General features: G+C 37.5%; 1 protein-coding gene across 2 annotated transcripts in view; it reads right to left on the reverse strand.

Annotated features, from left to right (window-relative positions):
• Positions 1 to 24,920, reverse strand: part of PAFAH1B1 (platelet activating factor acetylhydrolase 1b regulatory subunit 1) — a 69,554-nt gene that overhangs the window by 18,425 nt on the left and 26,209 nt on the right. For both annotated transcript variants that reach the window (XM_082679597.1, XM_082679598.1), the window contains exon 2: positions 20,544 to 20,764. In XM_082679597.1, coding sequence (XP_082535723.1) covers positions 20,544 to 20,575 — 32 coding nt within the window. In that variant the 5' untranslated portion in view covers positions 20,576 to 20,764. The remainder of the gene's footprint in view (positions 1 to 20,543; positions 20,765 to 24,920) is intronic.

The following is a 24,920-nucleotide window of genomic DNA, read 5'->3' on the forward strand; positions in this document are numbered from 1 at the left end:
TAATAGTTTGCATCTACCAACCCCAGACTCCCAATCCATCCTTCTCCCTCACACCCCCCGCCCCCCGCCGTGGCAACTACAAGCTTGATCTCTATGTCTGTGAGTGTGTTTCTGTTTTGTAGATAGGTTCATTTGTGCCATATTTTAGATTCCACATATAAGTGATGTCATATGGTATCTGTCTTTCTCTTTCTGACTTATTTCACTTAGTTTGATAATCTCTAGTTGCATCCATGTTGCTGCAAATGGCATTATTTCGTTCTTTTTTATGGCTGAGTAGTATTCCATTGTATATATGTACATCTTCTTTATCCATTCATCTGCTGATGGACATTTAGGTTGTTTCCATGTTTTGGCTTTTGTGAATAGTGCCGCTATGAACACAGGGGTGCATGTATCTTTTTGAATTATAGTTTTGTCCAGGTATATGCCCAAGAGTAGGATTGCTGGATCATATGGTAATTCTATTTTTAGTTTTTTAAGGAAACTCCATACTGTTTTCCATAGTGGCTGCACCATCTTACATTCCCACCAACAGTGTAGGAGGGTTCCCTTTTCACCACACTCTCTCCAGCATTTGTTATTTGCAGAGCTTTTAATGATGGGAATTCTGACCAGCCTACACACAAATTCTTGAAACCAAGAATGACTCATACTTTTAACCACTAAGCTTTTGTTTTGGTAACTGACTAGATCTGGGAGATGGGAGAAAATAGTTGATTTACAAGTTTCTGGTAGATGGTAATAACACTTACTTGGACAGGAAACAGGAGAAGAGGAGGAAGGAAAAAAGGGCGGGGCAAGAATATAATTAGTTCAGTTTTAAACCTTTTGACTTGAAGTAGCTGTAAGATATTTAAGTAAAGATATATGATACAGGAGGTAAATGAATATACAGGTCAGAAGCTTAAAAGATTGATCTGACGTAAGGAAAGGATTTAGGAAAATTACTAAACAGGTAGTAGTGATTCAAACCATGTAAATGGTGAAAGACACTTTGGACGAAGTATAATGGGAAGAAAAAAGGAGACTAGAAAGTAAATGATGGAACCTTGACAGATACCAATAATTAAGAAGCCATTAGGGAGTGAAGAAGCCTAGTATGAGAATTAAGAGATGTCAGCAAGTCAATGTAGAAGGGAGTTTCAAAACAATGGAAATGGCTAACAATGACAAAGATTTGAGAGAGGTCAAGTAGAGTCTAAAAAGTGTCCAAACAATCTGGCTACCAAGAGGTCCCTGCTGACTTTAACAAGTGCAGTTCCAGAACTTAAAGTAGCCTCAGTATTCCACTCCACAGTAAGGGTTCAAATGAGCACTCTAAAATACTGGAGTTGGGGAGGAGCAGTGAGATTTGAGAATATCAGGGATGCATTCTCCTTCTATCTAATGAAGGTTAAATGTTAACAGTATTACTTGTTAAGAGTTTAGAAAAAGAGCTATTACATAGCATTAAAATATCATAATACTGAACTACCAAAGGGCAAGGGATATATACAAAAATATGGCAAATAAATTAAAACTGAAGTTTAAGCGAGTATGATACCATTAGGGGTAGTACAACATACTGATGATGTACAAAGTCTACAACCCAGTCCCAGAAGAGTCTAGTCAATTTTATTTCCACATCAAATATAATTTAGACCTCTTAGTCACACTTCTAACCACAATGTCAGGTGAGTGGTGTTGACAGAGTCAAAAAACTTAAGTCAGGTTCCCATGGCCAGATAACCTTGGCACTACTGCCCCTGTTACCTCATCACTCAATATCTAAGCTAACTATCTGATCCAGAGAATGTGGAACCTCTAACTCAGGCAAGGTGTACCACCATCACTTAAAGTAAGAATAAATAAGACTGAAGAATCTCTTGGTTCTAACAGCCTAAAAGGTGCTTCTAGAGTTTGCTACTAATTTCAGTTGTTGACCTAGAGTTGATTTTCATCAGTTTTATTAGGATGGAAGATTTATCCCCTTGGAAACAAGTGGACATCAAAGCACAAGTTTATAATAATCTCTCAAAGAAACTTCGTACACATGAGTTAAATAAATCTACTAAGCCTTAGGAGATGAAGAAAAACAACTATCACTAGAATCAAAGAAAAATTCATGCAGAAGTGCAACATTCTGAGTAGAACCAAAACCAGTAACCCCATGCAGAATCAGAGAAAATGGTTAAAATCAGAAGAATGAACTGAGATGAAGGACTTTTATGTATGAACAAACAGAATTGGTTAGACAGAGTTTAGGCTTACATATGGAATAGTACCACATTGGATATATTCTACTGCTGTCCTTTGAAATTATTATAATAACAAATGAGATTGTGTTTGTTTTTCTAAACTATTTCAAGTTTATTAAAATGCAAGGATTATATTCTAAGCATTTTAGCTGACTTCTTTTTTTTTTTTTTTTTTTTTTTTTGCGGTACGCAGGCCTCTCACTGTTGTGGCCTCTCCCGCTGCGGAGCACAGGCTCCGGACGCGCAGGCTCAGCGGCCATGGCTCACGGGCCCAGCCGCTCCGCGGCATGTGGGATCTTCCCAAACTGGGACACGAACCCGTGTCCCCTGCATTGGCAGGCGTACTCTCAACCACTGCGCCACCAGGGAAGCCCTTAGCTGACTTCTTACACCCTCTTCATTGTTCTTATATCCCTAGGATAATTTTTGTAGCTGTGGTATCAGTCATAACATAATATGCCACAGTACCAATCCATACACACCCTCACACTCTTATAAAGGGAGATAAGAGTTTCAAAAGTTTTTCTAAATGCTATGAACTGCTAGTTAAACAAAAACAACTCTAAAAAGATTGGATAGCACCAACAATAGCACCAACAATAAAGGCGGAATACTTCAGGGTCCCCTGCATCTCTTACGAATATAAATTGAAGCAAAGGGTATTACAGAGCATGCGTTACAGGAGACTGAGATGGAAGCTGTTTTTCACAGGCAAAGAAACTGAGGCTCACAGAGCTTAACTGATATTTTTGGCTAATAAATGGTGAAGCTGAGAAAAAATATTTGGCCTTTTGAAACCAAAATGACAATAACAGTGTTTCTTCAAACTGTGTACTCTATTTTGTTTATTTATTTTTTGTGGTGCGCGGGCCTCTCACTGTTGTGGCCTCTCCCGTTGCGGAGCACAGGCTCCGGACGCGCAGGCTCAGCGGCCATGGCTCACGGGCCCAGCCACTCTGCGGCATGTGGGATCTTCCCGGACCGGGGCACGAACCCGTGTCCTCTGCATCGGCAGGCGGACTCTCAACCACTGCGCCACCAGGGAAGCCCTAAACTGTGTACTCTAGCATTCTAAGGTTGAATAAAAATGTTCTAGGAATTCTATAAATAGTTAAATTTTATTGTTTATATGAGGAGAAACAAGGTTAAGTCAGTAGCTGACAAACAGATGTTTTCTTACCAGGCCCATCAGAAAAGATACACTGATCTCACATATTCAAGAATGAGGAAAGCAATGGAGTTAATGTGCACTGTTCTAAAAGTCTGCAGTGGCCCAATGACTGTGGGATGTCTGCAGGGTTAGGAGGGCACACCACTAAGATAATGAGAAGACCCAGCAGGATCAAGCATACACGTTCACACCCCCAGAAGTACATCATCATCTTTAGTGCCCTGTTCCAGAAGACAACCCTCACAACACCCCAGGCTATGCCATTTTAGACAAACACCAAGATGAACTAAATAGTACTGGGGAAGATGTGAATAAAGTTCATTTCAAGTGCAGAGACACTACTGCAGGTCATTCCATAAGCTGCTGCCATAGGATATTAACCAAGTCTTAGACAGGTAGGTAACATGACTTCTTAAATATGCTACAGCCACCCACTGAATCTCTGGGGAAAGGGGAGCACTGATATGATGAGTTCCTGGCCATAGGTCTTATACCTCTCCAACCTTATGGGCCCTGACAAAGGGTTACAATGATCATCCTTCATCATCACACTTGAAGATACTTACCCCAAAAGGGTAGTCCAGGATTCAACTACTACCAGTCTTGGGACAAGTATAAGCACAGCAAGAGGTTACAATGAGACCTTATTCTGGCAGTGATGAAGTAAAGGAAAATAAAATTTGGGTGAGCCAGGGTGAGTGGACCTTTATCTTCATCATTAAGCAAAAGAATATGCTCCTGGTATACTAGCCTGTCAGTTACCATTTCTCTTCAGCAGAGATCTGGGTCTGAGGTAACATCCATCCCTCACTCTCCATACCACAGCAGCAATAAAATGGTATGTAAGTATACCATGTTGGATTTCTTTTAAAAAGGCAAAACCAAAAACATGAACACACAAAAAAAGCATTACTACTTTTCATTCTCATATTTAGATGAAATTTTTTGAGTAATGGAACGACAACAAAGCAGAAGGCCCCACTGAACAGTTCAGTTTTGATCCTCCCCCTTGTTTATGTCTTCTTCTTTACTCTTTTAATCTGTTAAGAAAAGTAACCTTACTGGGCTTCCCTGGTGGCGCAGTGGTTGAGAGTCAGCCTGCCGATGCAAGGGACACGGGTTCGTGCCCTGGTCCGGGAAGATCCCACATGCCACGGAGCGGCTGGGCCCGTGAGCCATGGCCACTGAGCCTGCGCGTCCGGAGCCTGTGCTCCGCAACGGGAGAGGCCGCAACAGTGAGAGGCCCGCGTACCGCAAAAAAAAAAAAAAGTAATCTTACAATAACGTAAATGAAGGTGTGATTGTGACATCATTTCACACTAACTGGGTCAGCCTCCCAATTATGTTGTTTCAAATTAGTGATACACATGTGTATTACTGACTGACATTAAAAAGAAGTTGCGGGCTTCCCTGGTGGCACAGTGGTTGAGAGTCCGCCTGCCAATGCAGGGGACACAGGTTTGTGCCCCGGTCCAAGAAGATCCCACATGCCGCGGACTGGCTGGGCCCGTGAGCCATGGCCGCTGAGCCTGCGCGTCCAGAGCCTGTGCTCCGCAGCGGGAGAGGCCACAGCAGTGAAAGGCCCGAGTACAGCAAAAAAAAAAAAAAAAGGAAAGGTCTTCATTAACATTAAAAAAGATATTTCTTATTCTTTCGACAAAATTCAACACCCATTTATGATAAAAACCCTCCAGAAAGTAGGCATAGAGAGAACTTACCTCAACATAATAAAGGCCATACATGACAAACCCACAGCAAACATCATTCTCAATGGTGAAAAACTGAAACCATTTCCACTAAGATCAGGAAGAAGACAAGGTTGCTCACTCTTACCACTATTACTCAACATAGTTTTGGAAGTTTTAGCCACAGCAATCAGAGAAGAAAAAGAAATAAAAGGAATCCAAATTGGAAAAGAAGAAGTAAAGCTGTCACTGTTTACAGATGACATGATTACTATACACAGAGAATCCTAAAGATGCTACCAGAAAACTACTAGAGCTAATCTATTAGCTCTAAACTAGAGCTAATGAATTTGGTAAAGTAACAGGATACAAAATTAATGCACAGAAATCTCTTGCATTCCTATACACTAATGATGACAAATTTGAAAGAGAAATTAAGGAAACACTCCCATTTACCACTTCAACAAAAAGAATAAAATACCTAGGAATAAACCTACCTAAGGAGACAAAAGACCTGTATGTAGAAAACTATAAGACAGTGATGAAAGAAATTAAAGATGATACAAACAGATGGAGAGATATACCATGTTCTTGGATTGGAAGAATCAACATTGTAAAAATGACTATACTACCCAAAGCAATCTACAGATTCAATGCAATCCCTATCAAACTACCAATGGCATCACAGAACTAGAAAAAAAAATTTCACAATTTGTATGAAAACACAAAAGACCCCGAATAGCCAAAGCAATCTTGAGAAAGAAAAACAGAGCTGGAGGAATCAGGCTCCTGCACTTCAGACACTACTACAAAGCTACAGTAATCAAAACAGTATGGTACTGGCACAAAAACCGAAATATAGATCAATGGAACAGGATAGAAAGCCCAGAGATAAACCCACGCACATATGGTCACCTTATCTTTGATAAAGGAGGCAAGAATATACAATGGAGAAAATACTGCCTCTTCTACAAATGGTGCTGGGAAAACTGGGCAGCTACATGTGAAAAAATGAAATTAGAACACTGCCTAACACCATACACAAAAATAAACTCAAAATGGATTAAAGACCTAAATGTAAGGCCAGACACTATCAAACTCTTAGAGGAAAACATAGGCAGAACACTCTATGACATAAATCACAGCAAGATCCTTTTTGACCCACCTCCTAGAGAAATGGAAATAAGAACAAAAATAAACAAATGGGACCTAATGAAACTTAAAAGCTTTTGCTCAGCAAAGGAAACCATAAACAAGATGAAAAGACAACCCTCAGAATGGGAGAAAATATTTGCAAATGATGCAACTGACAAAGGATTAATTAATCTCCAAAATTTACAAGCAGCTCATGCATCTCCATATCAAAAAAAACAAACAACCCAATCCAAAAATTGGCAGAAGACCTAAACAGACATTTCTCCAAAGAAGATATACAGACTGCCAACAAACACATGAAAGAATGCTCAACATCACTAATCATTAGAGAAATGCAAATCAAAACTACAATGAGTTTTGCATTAGAGAAATGCAAAACTACAAAAACCTCACACCAGTCAGAAGGGCCATCACCAAAAAATCTACAAACAATAAATGCCGGAGTGGGTGGAGAAAAGGGAACCCTCTTGCACTGTTGGTGGGAATGTAAACTGACAAAGCCACTGTGGAGAACAGTATGGAGGTTCCTTAAAAAACTAAAAATAGAAGTACCATATGACCCAGCAATCCCACTACTGGGCATATACCCTGAGAAAACCATAATTCAAAAAGAGTCATGTACCACAATGTTCACTGCAGCTCTATTTACAATAGCCAGGACGTGGAAGCAACCTAAGTGTCCATCGACAGATGAATGGATAAAGAAGATGTGGCACATATATACAATGGAATATTACTCAGCCATAAAAAGAAACAAAATTGAGTTATTTGTAGTGAGGTGAATGGACCTAGAGTTTGTCATACAGAGTGAAGTAAGTCAGAAAGAGAAAAACAAATACCGTATGCTAACACATATGTATGGAATCTTAAAAAAAAAAAAAAGGTTCTGAAGAACCTAGGGGCAGGACAGGAATAATGACACAGACGTAGAGAATGCACTTGAGGACACCGGGAGGGGGAAGGGTAAGCTGGGACGAAGTGAGAGAGTGGCATGGACTTATATATACTATCAAATGTAAAATAGATAGCTACTGGGAAGTAGCTGCATAGCACAGGGAGATCAGCTCGGTGCTTTGTGACCACCTAGAGGGGTGGGATAGGGAGGGTGGAAGGGAGACGCAAGAGGGAGGAGATATGGGGATATATGTATATGTATAGCTGATTCACTTTGTTATAAAGTAGAAACTAACACAACATTGTAAAGCAACTATACTCCAATAAAGATGTTAAAAAAAAAAAAAAGCTCAAACTCAAAAAAAAAAAGACATCTCTTATTAATATTTTAGAGATTTCCCTGGTGGTCAAGCAGTTAAGACTCCACGCTCCCAATGCAGGGGGCCCGGGTTTGATCCCTGGTCAGGGAACTAGATCCCGCTTGCCTGCTGCAACTAAGAGTCCACATGCTGCAACTAAAGATCCTGCATGCCTCAACTAAAGACCTGGCCCAGCCAAATAAATAAATATTTTTAAAAATGTATTTTAAAAAGAAACCCCTTAAACCTTCAACCAACAAATGTTATAGTTAATGGTAAAGCACTAGAAATATTTGCATTAAAGTTGAGAACAAGAAAAGCATGCTAATAATCACTTTTACTTAAAATTGCTCAAAAGTGATCTATCTAAATAATAGATATAAAAATGGAAATGAGATTAAGATATGAGAAAAATGGCTGAAAGACAGGACAAAACAGATTATGAAGGACATGCAAGGCAAGAAAAGGTAGTTTAGTTTAAGTGATATTTTTAAGACTTACTTATCAGAAGCATATAGGAAGATTAGATGGGATACTAACTAAATAAAGGAAGAGCATCATAAGTGAGCCAAGCCCTAAAGCATAAAAGTAAAAAGTAAAGATCCCTTAAAATCAAGTCATAGTCACAACAAGCATCCTCAGAATTACCTGGCTAAATACAAGTTCCATTTGCTGACGGAGCATAATTTTAATTCTGCACTGAACAGCAAGATAGTCAATGATCTACAATACAGCTAATAATGGATTTGTATTTTTAGAACTGGTATGGGTCAAGTGGTTGTCATTCCAGGGCTGCCTGATGAATCATTCACTTGTCCCTGGTCTCCTTTTCGCACACTCAAATACCTAATTGCATCCCACCTTTCAGTTGACCTTCAATCTCACATAGACAATAGGAGCCACTCAGCATATAATTTTCTCAACTTCCTTAATAGTATTTGTGGCACTGCCTTCCTCTCTTTTACAGTATGACTTCTCTTCTAATACAATCCTCTAGAATACAATAAAAAATTTCAGTGAAATGAAATGTCATATGACACAATAAAAGCTTTGTATGAGTTCTATAGAAAAATCAACAACTTTGAAATTGATGACCACATCTTTACTATCTTTAGAGATGCCTACATTTCACTCTTCCCTACAAATGTCAAAATATAGTTTTTGAAACATTCAGCAATTTTATAATTTTGGTTTAATTTCACAAATGAAGTATGTGTTTTTGTTTACTAGGTTATTGTTTTGACAAGTCTAACATTAACAACAGGAGAAAATACCAGTACTCCTAAATTATAGTTAAGTCATTATTTGTTATCTGGAATGATGAGAATATGATGCATTCTACTGAATGAAATATTTCAATTAAAAACTTACAAAGAATAAAAAGATTAAATATAACACAAACTGAGAATATTTTAATCTTCCTTTGAAGACTCAGAAGGCATCATACTCTTTCACCCCAAGGAAATATGGTTACAGGTTTCATTATGATCAACCTTTTAAAGTTTAAAAAGCAGCAGAACCTCAAAACATAAGCCAGATGAAAGCAATATATTAAGAAGTTTATGTTTAAATATGTACTTATTTTTATAGTCAAAGAAAATACATAGCTTTTAAAAATAAAAATTTGAAACTGAGAGGATATGAATTAGTTACAGTCTCATTTCAGTCCCAGCACCCAATTCATGTATTTTACTTTTCCTACCCAGTATTAGGAAGATTCTAATTCACAGAGGTAGTAGTGTACTCCCATGTACAATTTTAAGTGTGTAGGGAAGTACAGATCTTTACTTTTTTTTAAAGGCCAGGACAGAACCACTCTTTAATAGATATTAAATATATACAATGTTCAAATGTATGCAGAAGAGAAACCTGAACACCTCAACTAACTGAAGAGGTTAGTTTTTTAAAGCAAAACACAGCTTAAAAATATATTATAGTAACAAAAAGACATGAAGGAACCTTAAATGCACATTGCTAAGTGAAAGAAGTCATTCTGAAAAGCCTCATACCACGTGATTTCAACTTTTGGAAATGGCAAAACTACAGAGACAGTAAAAAGATCAGTGGTTGCCAGGGGTTTTGGAGAGAGGAAGGAGGAACGATGCAAGCACAGGGGATTTTTAGGGCAGTGAAGCTGTCTACAGGTAAAGCAGAATTTAAGAGAAGGGTAAAGAGAATTAGCTTTACACGAGCCAGCCAGAATTAGCTAACAGAGACAAACAATAAATTATCCAAAAAAGCCTTGAGATCACTTGAGGAAGATTAGCTCACCTGGGAAGGTTGTGGAAAGCTGAGGTAAAACACCCCAAGGGCAAAGGACTGTACTAATATGGTAGAAAGGTGTACTAAGACAGCACACTCAATTTCAAGCTATGCCAGCTTTGTCTCACTTTTTCCCACGAACAGAACTGCCCTAAAAAATGCCACAAAGGACCCGTGCAAACTTTTTTAAGAGGAGAAGAGGAAAAGTAGCAAAGCAAGTAAAATAGAGAGAAAAGCATGCTTTAGAGAGGAAGAATAACCCCTGGAAGCAGCAGAAAATTATAGATGAACACTCTATTCCTTCAAAAAAAATCTAAGGTAACATAAAACTAAAAATAAATCAAAACAAAAGGAATCCAAAAAGACATAATACGATATAACCAAATACTGATATAATAAGAGCAAATGTTCTTAAAATACAGAATATCCAAAACCTACCTTGGTGAACATGAAGATAAGTGAACAAATACTATGGATACCCTAGGCAGAAAAGCAAGGAGAAACAGGCTGACCTAAAGCTTCTCCATTGCAACCTATAATGCCAGAGAATATTAATTATCTATAGTTTTTTTGTTTAAAAGAAAATCCATTAAATTTTTATTTTATTTACACAAAAAGTAAATATATTTGCTTTCTAAAATACTGAAACAATACTGTCAGAAATCTTCGTTCTACCTTTATCCAATTTCATTCTTCTCTTCAGAGGTAACCACTGTTCACAGTTTAGTGTATATCCTTTCAGGCCTTTATCTGTGCATCTACACAGATATAGGCACAAAAGAAATGCATAGTTGTGTGTGTGGGTGTTTAACAGAAACGTATCATACCATCTTATTTAACAACCAGATTATTTGACTGAACAATAGATTTTACACCTCTTTATGTGTAGATACACATAAATATACCACATTTTTAAGCCGATATACAGTATCCCATAGAATGGATGTACTATATTTAACATACCCCTAATGATAGACCGTTTTAGGTTGTTACCAGTTTCTTACCACTGAAAACAATGCAATAAACATACATAATTTTACACAGCTATCCATACAGAAATATTTGCATATGTGCTAAAAAGAGCTCTTTATAAAGAAAACTGTTAAATCAAAGAACATATTTTAAAAGATACTGTCAAACTGACCTTTAAAGAAATTATAACAATGTATACATCCATCCGGTACCTGAGAGAAGCCATTTCCCTTCACCCTTGCTAGCCAAGGTTATCATCATTTTCATTTTGGACAATTGTTTAAAGAACAAACTGTATCTTGTTTTGTTTACAGATGTTAAATACTATGTCACATGTTTACTGGCCAATTTTAAAATTTGTTTTGTTTGTGAATGGCCTTAGTAATATTTTTTCTTTTTTCTACTGGTAGTTTGTGATAATTTTTTAATCAATTTTTAGGACTTCTTTATATACTCTAGACGCCATTCCGTTGTTATATGTTGCAGATATTTTCCACAGCAGGTCGCTTGTATTTTAATTTTGTTTTAGGTCTTTCTTCTTATAAAAATTTTCTAATTCGATATAGTCAGATTTACCACTTCTTTTGTTTTCCACATTTGGTATCGTTAGGAAGTCTTTTCCTACCAAAAGGCTGTATTTTCTTCTACCATTTCTATACCACAATTATTTATTTATTTATTTATTTATGGCTGCGTTGTGTCTTCGTTGCTGTGCGCAGACTTTCTCTAGTTGCAGCAAGCTGGGACTACTCTTCGTTGCGGTGCACGGACTTCTCATTGCAGTGGCTTCTCTTGTTGCGGAGCACGGGCTCTAGGCGCGCGGGCTTCAGTAGTTGTGGCATGCAGGCTCAGCAGTTGTGGCTTGCAGGCTCTAGAGTGCAGGCTTAGTAGTTGTGGCACATGGCCTTAGTTGCTCCATGGCATGTGGGATCTTCCCAGACCAGGGTTTGAACCCCTGTCCCCTGCACTGGCAGGCGGATTCTTGACCACTGTGCCACCAGGTAAGTCCTCTACACTGTAATTTTTATGTGTTTAACAACATTTGGGCTTTTACTTCATCTGAATTCAAGTTTATCTTAACAATGTGCTGTACTAACACTATTTGCTGAACAGTACATCTTTTCTCTATTGATGTGAAAAGGCACTTTTACCATACGCTTAATTTCTATGGATAAATGGGCCTGTCTCTGAACTTTATCTGTCCCCTTAACCTATTTGCCTAGTCCACAAATATTTTACTTACCACCTTTGTATTAATGTTTGGATATCTGGTACAATTAGTTGCTTTCTCATTAATCCTTTATAATTTTTTCATAACCATTTTTCTCTTCCAGATGACGTTTCAAATCAAGCTGGTCAAGTTCATGAAAAATTCTGTTTGGATTTTGATTGGGATTCTATTTAATTTTATTAATAATATGAAAGTTCTGACACCTTCCCATTATTCACATTTTTCACTAGAAACAGGGCAAAGTAATCTTTTCTACTATATTACCTGATAACAAAAACAATTTATTTTTGAATGCCATCTTGTTTATGGCCACCATACTAAACCCAATCATTCTATAGTTGATTCTGTTGGATTTCCTACGTAGATGCTATCACCTACAAATATATTTGGTCTCTTCCTTTCCTGTAGTTTTATCTAATTCTTTTTGTTGCCTCACTGCATTGCCTAGAATCTCAAATAAAGTTTAAATGGTAGCAGGAACGCAGGAATTCTGAACTTCTTCTAGACTTTAATGGAAATGCACTTGATATTTCTAATGTTTGCTGTAAATTTCTGGCAACAAGCCTTAATCATGTTAAGAAAATATCCTATTCCTTATTTTCTCAGAAACTTCTAACAATCAGGATTATTAAAAATACTATCTCTGTATTTCCTGGATTGATCACTTTTCTCCTATTTATTAATATAGTAATTACACTAACAGATTTCTAAATATTGAAAAATCTTTGCATTCCTGGGATAAATCATACTTGGCCATGATTAACTTTTCTCATATGCTACTGGATTCAGTTGTTATATTATTTAGTATCTTTATATCTGAGTTCACGTAAAAAATTAGTGTGTAATGTTTGCTGTTATTTTCCTTTTGCCTGGTGTCGCTATCAGGGTTATTCTATCTACCCTTACAAAATGAGCTCCTAAGTTTTCCACCTTTTTCTATGTTCTGGAATAGACAACATAATCTGGGAAGTTACTGGTCCTTAAAGACTTGACAGAAAGTCTAGGCTTGAAAATCGTCTGGACTTGATATCTGTAACTATTTTTACCATTTCCTCTACAGTCAATTATTCAAGTTTTCCACCTCTTCCTGAACAAATTTTATCATATATATTTTCCTAGAAAATCACTCAGGTCATTTAGATTTTCAAATCTAATAGGATAGAACATTCTCATAATTTTGAAAATCCCCTGAGTTCATTTTATGCTGCCTTTTTCATTACTATATTGTTCATTTGTGTCTTTTTTCTTTCAGTTTTGTCTATTTTTTAAAAAACCTTTTCATATTTACATACTCTGTAACATCCTTTTTTTCGACTTTATTTTTTAGAACAGTTTTAGATTTACAGAAACAAATTGAGTAGGTAGTGCAGCATTCCCATATTCTCCCAGCCCCACTGCAATTTCCCCTACTATCAATTATTTTTATTAATTTTTGGCTGCGTTGGGTCTTTGTTGCCGCGCGCAGGCATTCTTTAGTTGTGGTGAGTGGGAGCTACTCTTCGTTGCGGCGCGCAGGCTTCTCATTGCGGTGGCTTCTCTTGTTGCAGAGCACGGGCTCTAGGCATGTGGGCTTCAGTAGTTGTGGCTCGCAGGCTCTAGAGTGCAGGTTCAGTAGTTGTGGCGCACGGGCTTAGTTGCTCCGCAGCATGTGGGATACTTTCTGGACCAGGGCTCGAACCCGTGTCCCCTGCATTGGCAGGTGGATTCTTAACCACTGTGCCACCAGGGAAGTCCCAGTTTTGTCTATTTTTAAAGCTAGTTTTTAATTTTACCAAACAAGTTACCAAGTTATATTTTCTATTTCATTAATTTCTGCTCTTATTATTAATTCCTTCCCTCTGCTTCCTTTAACCTTATTTTCCTTTTTTCTTGAATTGAATGTTCATTTCTCATCTTTGTTTTCTTTTTTCTTAAGAGTAAAGACCATCTAGTTTTCTGTATGCTATGTAGGCTATATCCCTGAGGTGAGTACCCTCACTATTACTGATTTCTTCACTTCCTAAGTTTTATTTTTCTCTCTTTATTCCACAGTTATTTAGAAGTATATTTTTAAATGTTCACATGAATAGATTTCTCTTTTCTCTCCTTTTGCTATTGATTTATATTTTTATTGCATTATGGTCAGCAAATGAGCCCTACGTGATTTCTGCTTTTTTGGAATTTGAGATTTTCTTTGCAGTCTAATGCATGGCAATTTTTTTTCCTTAATATTTATAACTCTGATTGGGAAAAATGTGTAATCTAAAAATTGTTCACTTTTCATTTGTCATTCATTTTGGGAGCAAGAAAAAATTAGTCTCTAGCATGCAAAGACCCACAGAGGTCTACTTATGAGTCCATCTTCAAAAAGGTACATAATGACAAAATCTACCCAACAATAGAGGAATCAAAATAAGAATACAGGGGCTTCCCTGGTGGCGCAGTGGTTGAGAGTCTGCCTGCCGATGCAGGGAACATGGGTTCATGCCCTGGTCCAGGAAGATCCCACATGCCGCGGAGCAGCTAGGCCCGTGAGCCATGGCCGCCGCTGAGCCTGCGCGTCCGGAGCCTGTGCTCCGCAATGGGAGAGGCCACAACAGTGAGAGGCCCGCGTACCACGCAAAAAAAAAAAAAAAAGAATACAAGAATGGTCCAAACTCATCAAATTGTACACATTAAATAGGTACAGTTACTTGTATATCAATTATACTTCATTACAGCTGTTAAAAAATACAAGAATGGTAAAGTTGTGGCACAAAGGAACTAGGGGTGAACATCAAATCAAACAGTACAAATATTATCAACCAGGACAACATAAAAGTAACAGACTTCCTTCATCTTTCATAGGGGGAAATCAATGTGTAAAATTTGATTAAAAAAAACAATAGAGGGCTTCCCTGGTGGCGCAGTGGTTGAGAGTCCGCCTGCTGATGCAGGGGACGCGGGTTCGTGCCCTGGTCCGGGAAGATCCCACGTGCCGTGGAGGGGCTGGGCCCGTGAGCCATGGCCGCTGAGCCTGCGCATCCGGAGCCTGTGCCCCGCGGAGGGAGAGGCCACAACAGTGGGAGGCCCACATATCGCGGAAAAAAAAAAAAAAATAGAGGTATAAGTTTATTTTGCTATAAGTAGCTATTAGATGAACTAACAACAGATAGTACCATTTCCAAACTCAAAGAAAGGGTGACAAAAAGTATTAAAAACAGGTTGTAAAGTATAATTCTATCTTATAACTCTTAAGGAAAAACAGATGTTCATGTAATTTTTGTAAAAACATGAAAATATGTGAAAAAATTATAATATACAGAGGTGATGGTGGACACTTCTGGAAAGTGGGACTGAGAAAGTAGGGGGTTATGTTTACTTTTGACATATATTAATTTTGGTAATGGAATTTTGTTTAATGAATAGTGAACTTAAAGTCAGAAAACTGCCTCTATTAGTGTCACAAAATTGGATAATTTTAATTTCTCCCATCCTCGATTTACTATAAAATAAAGATGTTTGTCATAACCACAAAAATGTTTTCATGTTATTATTCATGTTTATATGCCCTAGAGTAGTAAGAACACAGAAGGCAGGCAATACACATTTGCTGAGCTGAATCACAAATTACCTGTTTCAAGTTTGTTAAAATTAATTTCATTTCTTTTCCAAAAACACCTCAAAGAATTTTATAGCCTGCTATCCAACCTTCAGAAATGCTAAAATGTTACAAAGGCTAACAGAGGTGCCAAAAAATATCTTACTTGTAAGAGGTACATAAACATTTGTTTCTTGCTATCATAGTAAATATATGTGCACATCATTTTCAAAAACAGGAGAAAAAGCAAATCCCTTCATTTTATTGCCTTACTAAAAATTGGAAGACACTAAATCTACTTCCCAAAATTACATTTAGATCTGTAAGACAATTTTTTTTTGCTTGATGAGCCCTTTTAAGTCAATTCTTATCTCAAATTCTATAAAAACTTGGCCACCTGAAATTAGGTTCTCCCCTTCTCAACTGATTTTTAGCCAAATTACAAGCTCTATTCTTGGGCCTTCCCCAGTGGCGCAGTGGTTAAGAATTCACCTGCCAATGCAGGGGACATGGGTTCGAGCCCTGGTCCGGGAAGATCCCACATGCCGCGGAGCAACTAAGCCCATGCGCCACAACTACTGAGCCTGCGCTCTAGAGCCTGTGAGCCACAACTACTGAAGCCCGCGGGCCTACCACAACAAGAGAAGCCATCACAATGAGAAGCCCGCGCACTGCAACAAAGAGTAGCCCCCGCTCGCGGCAACTAGAGAAAGCCCGTGTGCAGCAACAAAGACCCAACGCAGCCAAAAATAAATAAATTTATATATATATACACACACACACACACACACACACATATATATAAGCTCTATTCTTGGCCATGTTTAAATATTCATCCTGATTATGAGGGTAATAAGCATGACTTGCAGTCAGCTCACACAGGTATCTAGAAGAAAAGGATCTGAAGTGACTTAGAAACAAGAATGATTAAAAACCAGACATGCCTTCATTAATATAAAAGTACATTTGTAGGCTTATAAAAGTACATTTGCAGGCTTCCCTGGTGGTGCAGTGGTTAAGAATCCACCTGCCAACACAGGGCACACGGGTCCAAGCCCTGGTCTAGGAAGATCCCACATGCCGCGGAGCAACTAAGCCTGTGTGCCACAACTACTGAGCCTGTGCTCTAGAGCCCGCGAGCCACAACTACTGAAGCCCGCATGCCACAACTACTAAGCCTGCACACCTAGAGCCCGTGCTCTGCAACGAGAAGCCATCGCAATTAAGTCCGTGTACCGCAAGGAAGAGTAGCCCCAGCTCGCCGCAACTAGAGAAGATGGGAAGGGGATGTGATGCAAAACACAGAAACTGAAACACTAGAACACATGAACCCAACTGTATTTCAAATGAATGATATAACTACATGAAGAGTGAAGAAAAAACAGTACAAAACAAATCCACGTAACTTACAAACACAGTATTTGATTATATACTCTCAGTCTTGGGCAGGATGGATGCGGGTAAACTGCATACAAACTCTGGACCCTTTCCAGGAGATTTGTTTTTTGTAGTAGTATGTAATATAGTAAAACTATTTTGGAAGTATGACAGCCCTCCTAGAGGACAGTGGCAACATCTGGAGATATTTTTGGTTGTGGCATCTAGTGGGTAGAAGCTAGGGGTGTTGCTAAACAACCAAGAGCGTACAGGACAGCCCCCACAGCAAAGAATTATTCGGCGCAAAACGTCAACTGTGCAAAGACTGAGAAACTTTAGTACACATATGAGCTGGGGGTCTGTATATGTGTTAATACATACATGTATGTCCTAGTTCTGTCTACTTAAAGGGCCCAGAAGCAAAGACATCCCAGTAGTAATGAGTACACTTAGTGCCCATACCTTGGTCTCAAATACCATTCCCCACTAAGAGGAACCAGGGCTTTCTAGAGCAACAGCTGATTCTAAGGTTAAGACAGGATAGGTAAACAATAAGCTTGGAATATCCTGTTATCCTAGAAAGTAAGGAGGTGCTCACAAAAAATGACAGGGGCATAGATAAGAGCCAACTGAAGAGGCTCCTATGGGACAATCTGGGACAATTCAAGCACCAAAACAGTACAATAGTAATGATAACTGAAAATATAAGAACCCATGAGTTAATACCAATAATGAAAAGAGAAGTATATAAAAAGGAGAAAAAGAAGGTCCACTGATTACAGTAAAATGCTGAGTGCTAACAAATACAGAATGAGTAGTGGGGTTAGAAAATCATCACTTTGCCACCACTGTAGTATAGAATCATTCAAGCAGGAATCATCAATGGATGTTAAATCTAGGAGAGAAATTATCGACAGGAAAGAAAAATGTTTGCATGATCTTAAAATATCTCCCCACTTATCTGCTGAAAAGGAAATAAAAGCAACTATATAGTGGAGACATCAGACATTTAGACTGAGTGATCAAAATTAACATCATCATTGAGGGACAAATGGACATTCTGTGTCCCTAGATATGATATCCTGAAAAGAATACAAAATTATTTATGTAGTATTCTGTCCAAGAATGCATAAACTGGATCTAATCATGAGGAAACAGACAAACATAAAATGAGAAATACTCTATTAAAAAAAAAAAAAGACTCACAAATAACAAACGCTGGCAAGAAAAGGGAACCCTCATACACTGTTGGTGGGAATATAAATTGGTGCAGCCACTGTGGAAAAAGGTAAGGAGGTTTCTCAAAAAACTAAAAATAGAGCTACCTTATGACCCAGAAATTCTACTCCTGTGTACATACTGAAAGAAGCAAAAATACTAATTTGAAAAGATACATGCACCCCAATGTTCATAGCAGCATTACTTACAATTGCCAAAGTATGGAAGCAACCTAAGTGTCTGCCAACAGATGAATGGGTAAAGAAGATGTGATATATATACAATGGAATACTACTCAGCCAAAAAAAAAGAAAGAAAATCTTGCCATTTGCAGCAACGTGGATGGACTTGGAGGGCATTATGCTAAGTGACCTAATCCAGATAGAGAAAGACAAATACTGTATGATATCATTGATATGTGGAATCTAAAAAAAATACAACAAACTAGTGAATAAAACAAAAAAGAAGCAGACTCACAGATATAGAGAACAAGCCAGTGGTTAGTTACCAGTGGGGTGACGGAAGTGGGGAAGGGGCAACTTAGGAGTAGGGAGGAAAAAAGGGTTACTATGGGATTATATAAAATCATGTGTGAAGCTTCTGAAAATTGTAAAGCACTATAGAATTTAAAGAATCTTTCATTCAATAAAAAGAATTTTTTTAAAGACTATTCAAAAATATTAATGTCATAAAAAACAAAGAAATGTTGAGGAAATGTTCCAGGTTAAATGAGACTAAAGTGACATGACAAATAAATATACTTAATCCTAGACTGGATGGTGTACCAGAGAGGGGGAAAAAATGCTATAAAGGACATTATTGGCCCAATTAACAAAATTGATGTAGATTAAATAAAAAGTATTGTGACGATGTTAAATTTTACTGAAACTGCTAACTGTACTGTGGTTTTATAAAAAAATAAAGTTATTCTTAGGAACCGCACAGTGAAGTACCTGGGGGAAAGGTCGTTCATGCATGCAACTTACTCTCAAATGGTTTTAAAAAAAATACTGTGGAGTGAAGTAAGTCAAAAGAGAAAAACAAATATCGTATATTAACTCATATATGTGGAAGCCAGAAAAATGGTACAGATGAACCTATATCCAGGGAAGGAATAGAGACGCAGATGTAGAGAACGGACATGTGGACATGGGTGGGGGGAAGGGGAGGGTGGGACGAATTGGGAGATTAGGATTGACATATATATACTACCATGTATAAAATAGATAGCTAGTGGGAACCTGCTGTATATAGCACAGGGAGTTCAGCTCGGTGCTCTGTGATGACCCAGATGGGTGGAATGGGCAGGGCGTGGGAGGAAGGTCCAAGAGGGAGGAGATGGAGGTATACATATAGCTTATTCACTTCATTGTACAGCAGAAACTAACACAATATTTTAAAGCATTATACTCCAATTAAAAAAAAAATACTGTACACACAACTAGAGTGCAAATGATAGAGAAAATGGTAAAAAATAACAATAGGTGAATTTGGATAAAATGTATGAGTATTCTTTGTACTAATCTTACAACTTCTCTATAGATTTGAAATTATTTCCAAATGAAATTTTTTAAAACCCACAGAAAATCTTTTATTATATCTTTATTTTTATTTATTTATTTTTTTTTTGTGGTACGCGGGCCTCTCCCGTTGCAGAGCACAGGCTCTGGATGCACAGGCTCAGCGGCCATGGCTCACAGGCCCAGCTGCTCCATGGCACGTGGTATCTTCCCGGACCGGGGCACGAACCCGTGTCCCCTGCATCAGCAGGCGGACTCTCAACCACTGCGCCACCAGGGAAGCCCAGAAAATCTTTTAAATATCTAGAACATGAAGTTAAATGTTCCCCCTATTTCCTCACCTACAAAAATAGAATATTATAAAATATGGGATGCTGTAAGATACTATAAAATAGCAGTAGTCAAATCATTTCATGCTTCTTTCATTAATGCACTTGCATTAACTATACTAGCCACCTCATAAAGTTCAAATACAATAGCCATTGGATGATAAAAGATAACACAGTAAGACAAAAAGGAAAGGCATTAGCAGTAAAAACAACAAAAAAGCTTTCATTTTTCTAATACACGGATTCCAGACAAAAAAATTTTGAAGAGCTTTGAAGCACCTACCTTCCTATTAAACAAAAGATAGTTAATACACGCTTAGGATAGAACTTATCCCAACTAACTTACTTGTTTGCTCTGCTTTAAACATATACACGTTTATGTCAAATGGGTAAATAATACTATGTCAAAATAAGATCCAGTTTTAAAATCAGACCAAATAGTCCAAATCAATATTTGAACTCTCATAACAATAGTTTTAATTTAGAATATGTCTCCCAAAGCTGTATTTTAATTTACTACTTTGTCCTTTATGAGAGGATTTTTTAAAAATCACAAAACAGAAAAACTTACAGTTCATCTCGTTGTCTCTGGGACAGCACCATTTTGGCTGTAATGTCAAGCTTATTTGATATAGTGGTATGTCCCTCCTTTGGGAAATCAAAAAACTTTGCAATCCCTGGATTTATAATTAAATATGCCACTAAGTGGCTTCCACGCAGGGGAAAATGATTCTTCCACAAGTGAATCCAACGAGTAACCAGGAGATATTCAACAAGTAAGGTTCATTCCACCTAAGAAGAAAGAGAGAAAGATTATTTCTTTCACTTAGAATTTAAATTATTTCTAAATTATTATTTGCAGTATACACTTTCAAAGGTGAGGTATTACTATGATGGTAATATGAGTATCAGATGATGTTTTTTAACCTACTGTGAAAATCAATGCTAAAATAGTCATTTTACGAATTTTAAATTATCTTTAATAGTTTACTGAGCCAAAAGAACACTATTTTAAAATTTACCCACTCACAACCATGTCACCTACTAGATATATTGATACCAATTTTATTAAATTTTGAATATTAACATACAACTTCTAGAGAAGACAATAATTTTCCATTAATGATAAAAAAAACAAATTTTCTAATTTACAAAAAGAAGCATTACCTGAAAAAAGTAACAAAGATAAGTACTTCAGAAACTGTCCACAAGCCAAAGGTTCCAACCATAACTGAAGTAACCTTCAAGATTGAATATTAGTTACTAGTGATCTTAGAATAGCTGATATTACTTATAATGTAAACAAGCCATTTAGCAATCTCATGCCTTCTTAACCAATGCCTTTAATCAAGAAATAATTTTGGGACTTCCCTAGCGGCACAGTGGTTAAGAATCCGCCTGCCAATGCAGGGGACACGGGTTCGAGACATGGTCCGGGAAGATCCCACATGCAGCAGAGCAACTAAGCCTGTGCGCCACAACTACTGAGCCTGCGCTCTACAGCCTGGGAGCCACAGCTACTGAGCCTGCGTGCCACAACTATTGAAGCCCGCGCGCCTAGAGCCCGTGCTCCGCAACAAGAGAAGCCACCGCAATGAGAAGCCCACGCACCACAACGAAGAGTAGCCCCCACTCGCAGCAGCTACAGAAAGCCCACGCACAGCAACGAAGACCCAACACAGACTAAATAAATGAATGAATGAATGAATAAATAAATTTTTAAAAAGATAAAGCTGAAGAGGTAAGCACAGGCTAGGCCACAAAACAAGCTCTGGTCTTTACAATTTATCCTAGGGACAATGGTAAACCATTAGATAAGTTTTTTAGAAAAATCATTCTCATTTATATAGTGAAGAATGGACCATAAGGACGGGAAAGGAAGAAACCAGATAGAAGGCTTGCAGTAATGAAGGTGATAGATGATGGAGATCTACACTAGAATAGCAGCAGTAAATAAAGAGAACTAGAAAGGTGAGAGTAAAAGGTCAGTCAAGAAGTCAACTCAAAAAACTTCTAGATTTCTAGATTAGAAATAAGTTGAACTAAGTAGAACTATGTGTGAGGGGATGAAGAAGTAAGTGTGACTCATTCCATCTTTAGATACACTGAATCCAAGGTGCCTGTGAGATTTCTAGTCAGAAGCTGTACAACCAAGTCAGTTCTGAAAATAACCAACCTATGGGGGGAAAAAAAAAGGTCTGGTACTTACCAGCTAAGAGACAGTATAACTGAAGCCATGACAAAGGATGAGATGACCTATGGAGAATGTGTAGAGTACAATGAGCAGAAGCCCTAGCCTAGAGCCAGGCAGAGCAACACCAACACGTAAGAGTCTACAACAGAGGCTAAGAGGAAGCAATTAAAGAGGTAAAAGTAAAAAGAAGAGAGAATATGTCACAAGCCAAGGAAGTATTTCAAGGAGAGGCAACCAACAATACCCAAAGTTACCCAACTGTCAAGTAAAATAAGGTCTGAAATGGGTCTGTTCCATTCAGTATAGAGCTCCCACTGATAACCTTGATAAGAATGGTTTCAGTAAAATGGTAAGGGCATGGTTCAACACCGCAAAATCCACATCCAAATGGGCTGATGAGTGCAAGAAGATGAAGTAAAGATGGTACCATGAATAAAAATCTTAGAAACAGATGGAAATGTTAAAAAGCAGTTTTTCTGGGTTGTTGTTTTTCTCAACCAAGCGAGATGCTTAAATGCTAATGGTGGAGAAAAAAAAAGACTCAAGAGAAATAAAGGAATGAATAATTTTAATATGACCATTTTCACCCCCTAATTAACCAAAGGCAAACAATGAAACAACCAGACATGATGTATCCACTGACAGAATAACAACACGCCACCTATAAAGTATTCTTGCCACAAAATCAAATCTGAATCTGTTCAAGTCTCTGGCTCCAACTATCAATTTGCAAGACGTATAGAGGGCAGAAGAATATGTTAAAGACACCATGGGGATATAACCAGCAAAATCCAGATTGTGAAAAGCCCTATAAAATGACCCAGTTTCTTCAAATAAATTCCAAGGAAATTTAAAAAAGAGTTGGAAAGGGAAACCTATATATTAAAAGAGATAAGTGATATAACCATTGGACTTCACTGACCTTACTTAGATCTGAACTTTTAGAAAGTGTAAAATAAATAATTTTTGTAAAACAAACCAATTAACAAACATTTGGGGAAATGTGAACATTGACTGGATGTCTGATGATATTAAAGAATAACTGAGTTTTTCAAGGGACAACGGTATCGTGATTATTTTTTAAAGTCGTTTAGAAATATACAATGAAAATTTTATCAGTGGAATAACATGTCTGGGATTTGCTTCAAAAAATTTGGAAGTGTGGATGGAGGGACATATATGAAACAATATTAGCTTTGAGTTGATAACTGTTGAAGATGGATAATGAATGGTTATTATTCTCTACTTTTGTTTATGAGTCTGATAACTGATAACAAAGGAGTCTGGACTCCTTTGAGAATGTGATGAAAGCCAAGACCTCTTCCCTCATAAAAGGACATATGAAGATAAACAAAATATTACATACATGCATTTTAAGGGGGTTCACAAATCCTTCCGAAGTCAACATAATGAATGAAAAGACTTATCATTTTTGAAATGTATTTTGGCAGTACTTCAATAATCCCCTCTAAGCTACTTGTATATATCACAAACATATTTCAAAGAGTTTGGTTTGTTCATTTGCAAAGAAGAGTTTGGTTTGTCAATATCCAGACGTTCTTAAGAGATCAGATCTGTGTTGCCTGAGCACTAGAAACAGAGGCTTCTTCAGTATGCTTTCTGGAATGCAGAATTCTTAAGTATTCTGTATTCTAATACTATATCCACTTTTCTGCTACACCAGTGCAGCTCTCCTAGACAACAATGTTTATGACTTGGATAAGTACCTCACCACAGAAAGAGAAAGAAGAAAAGTAAAAAAGAAAAGAGAAGTAAGAGAATATTAAAAAATAATCTTACAAATCAGGATGGTGAGTAAATTATTAAAGTTCCTCTCATTTTGTTTCTATGTGTTAAAAACATTGGCTAAGGTTTCACACTTAGCCAAGTTTGCAAGTTCTTTTATCTCCCATGGACTTCCCAAGGACACCAAGGCTCACTGCTAACGGATTCACACTTGAGACAGATATTTCAACAACAATAATACCGTCCTATAATCTCTGAGCAAACAATTTGAAATTTTTCTCCTGTCAAATTCTTTTGTATTAGGCTGTGTATCAATAGTTAGTTACGTTAAAAATTACCTGGAAAACTACAATACAAAGTGGTAACACACTGAAAGAGACTACACGGACAGGACAGAGCTACAAGATCTGCAGAAGTCTAGTTTTACCAAGGTGGGAAATAAAGTCCACCACACAGCTCTCAATTTCACCCCATTGCAATGAGAGCTTTTGGTCCGAAAGTTAGGGACTGAAAGCTTCAAGGCTAATGGGAATTTTCTGCTCAAACAATATTGTTTTAAATGCTAAAGCCTTCAATATTAACATATTGATTGGTAAGGTTTTACCCAGGGATTTTCCAGTTGAATATTTATTAAAAAGAAGAAAATCACAATACTTAGACCATTCTTAAAATGGGACAATCAGCCTCATGTAAAATTGGTGTAAATCAAAAGAATATCCTAGAATTTGAGGCACTGTGATGTTAAGGCTTCAAATTTTGAGATCAGTTTCCAGCTTCAAGGAAACTAAAGCAGAAGGTTGTTACATTTTTTTATGAAAGGCTTTTAGTAGAGTTTTTTACAGTTTTATTTTAGCAGAGTTTTATTTCTATGCAATGCAGAATTCTTCTGTATTATTCTCTCTTCCTGGTAACACAGTATTACATACAGTTTTGAAGTAATGATGCTTACACAACAGCATTTTGGGGGAATGTTACATTGATCTCAAATTATAAGCACTACAAAATGTC

The sequence above is a fragment of the Grampus griseus genome, assembly GCF_964374135.1.
Source record: "Grampus griseus genome assembly, chromosome: 20".
Classification (NCBI taxonomy): domain Eukaryota; kingdom Metazoa; phylum Chordata; class Mammalia; order Artiodactyla; family Delphinidae; genus Grampus; species Grampus griseus.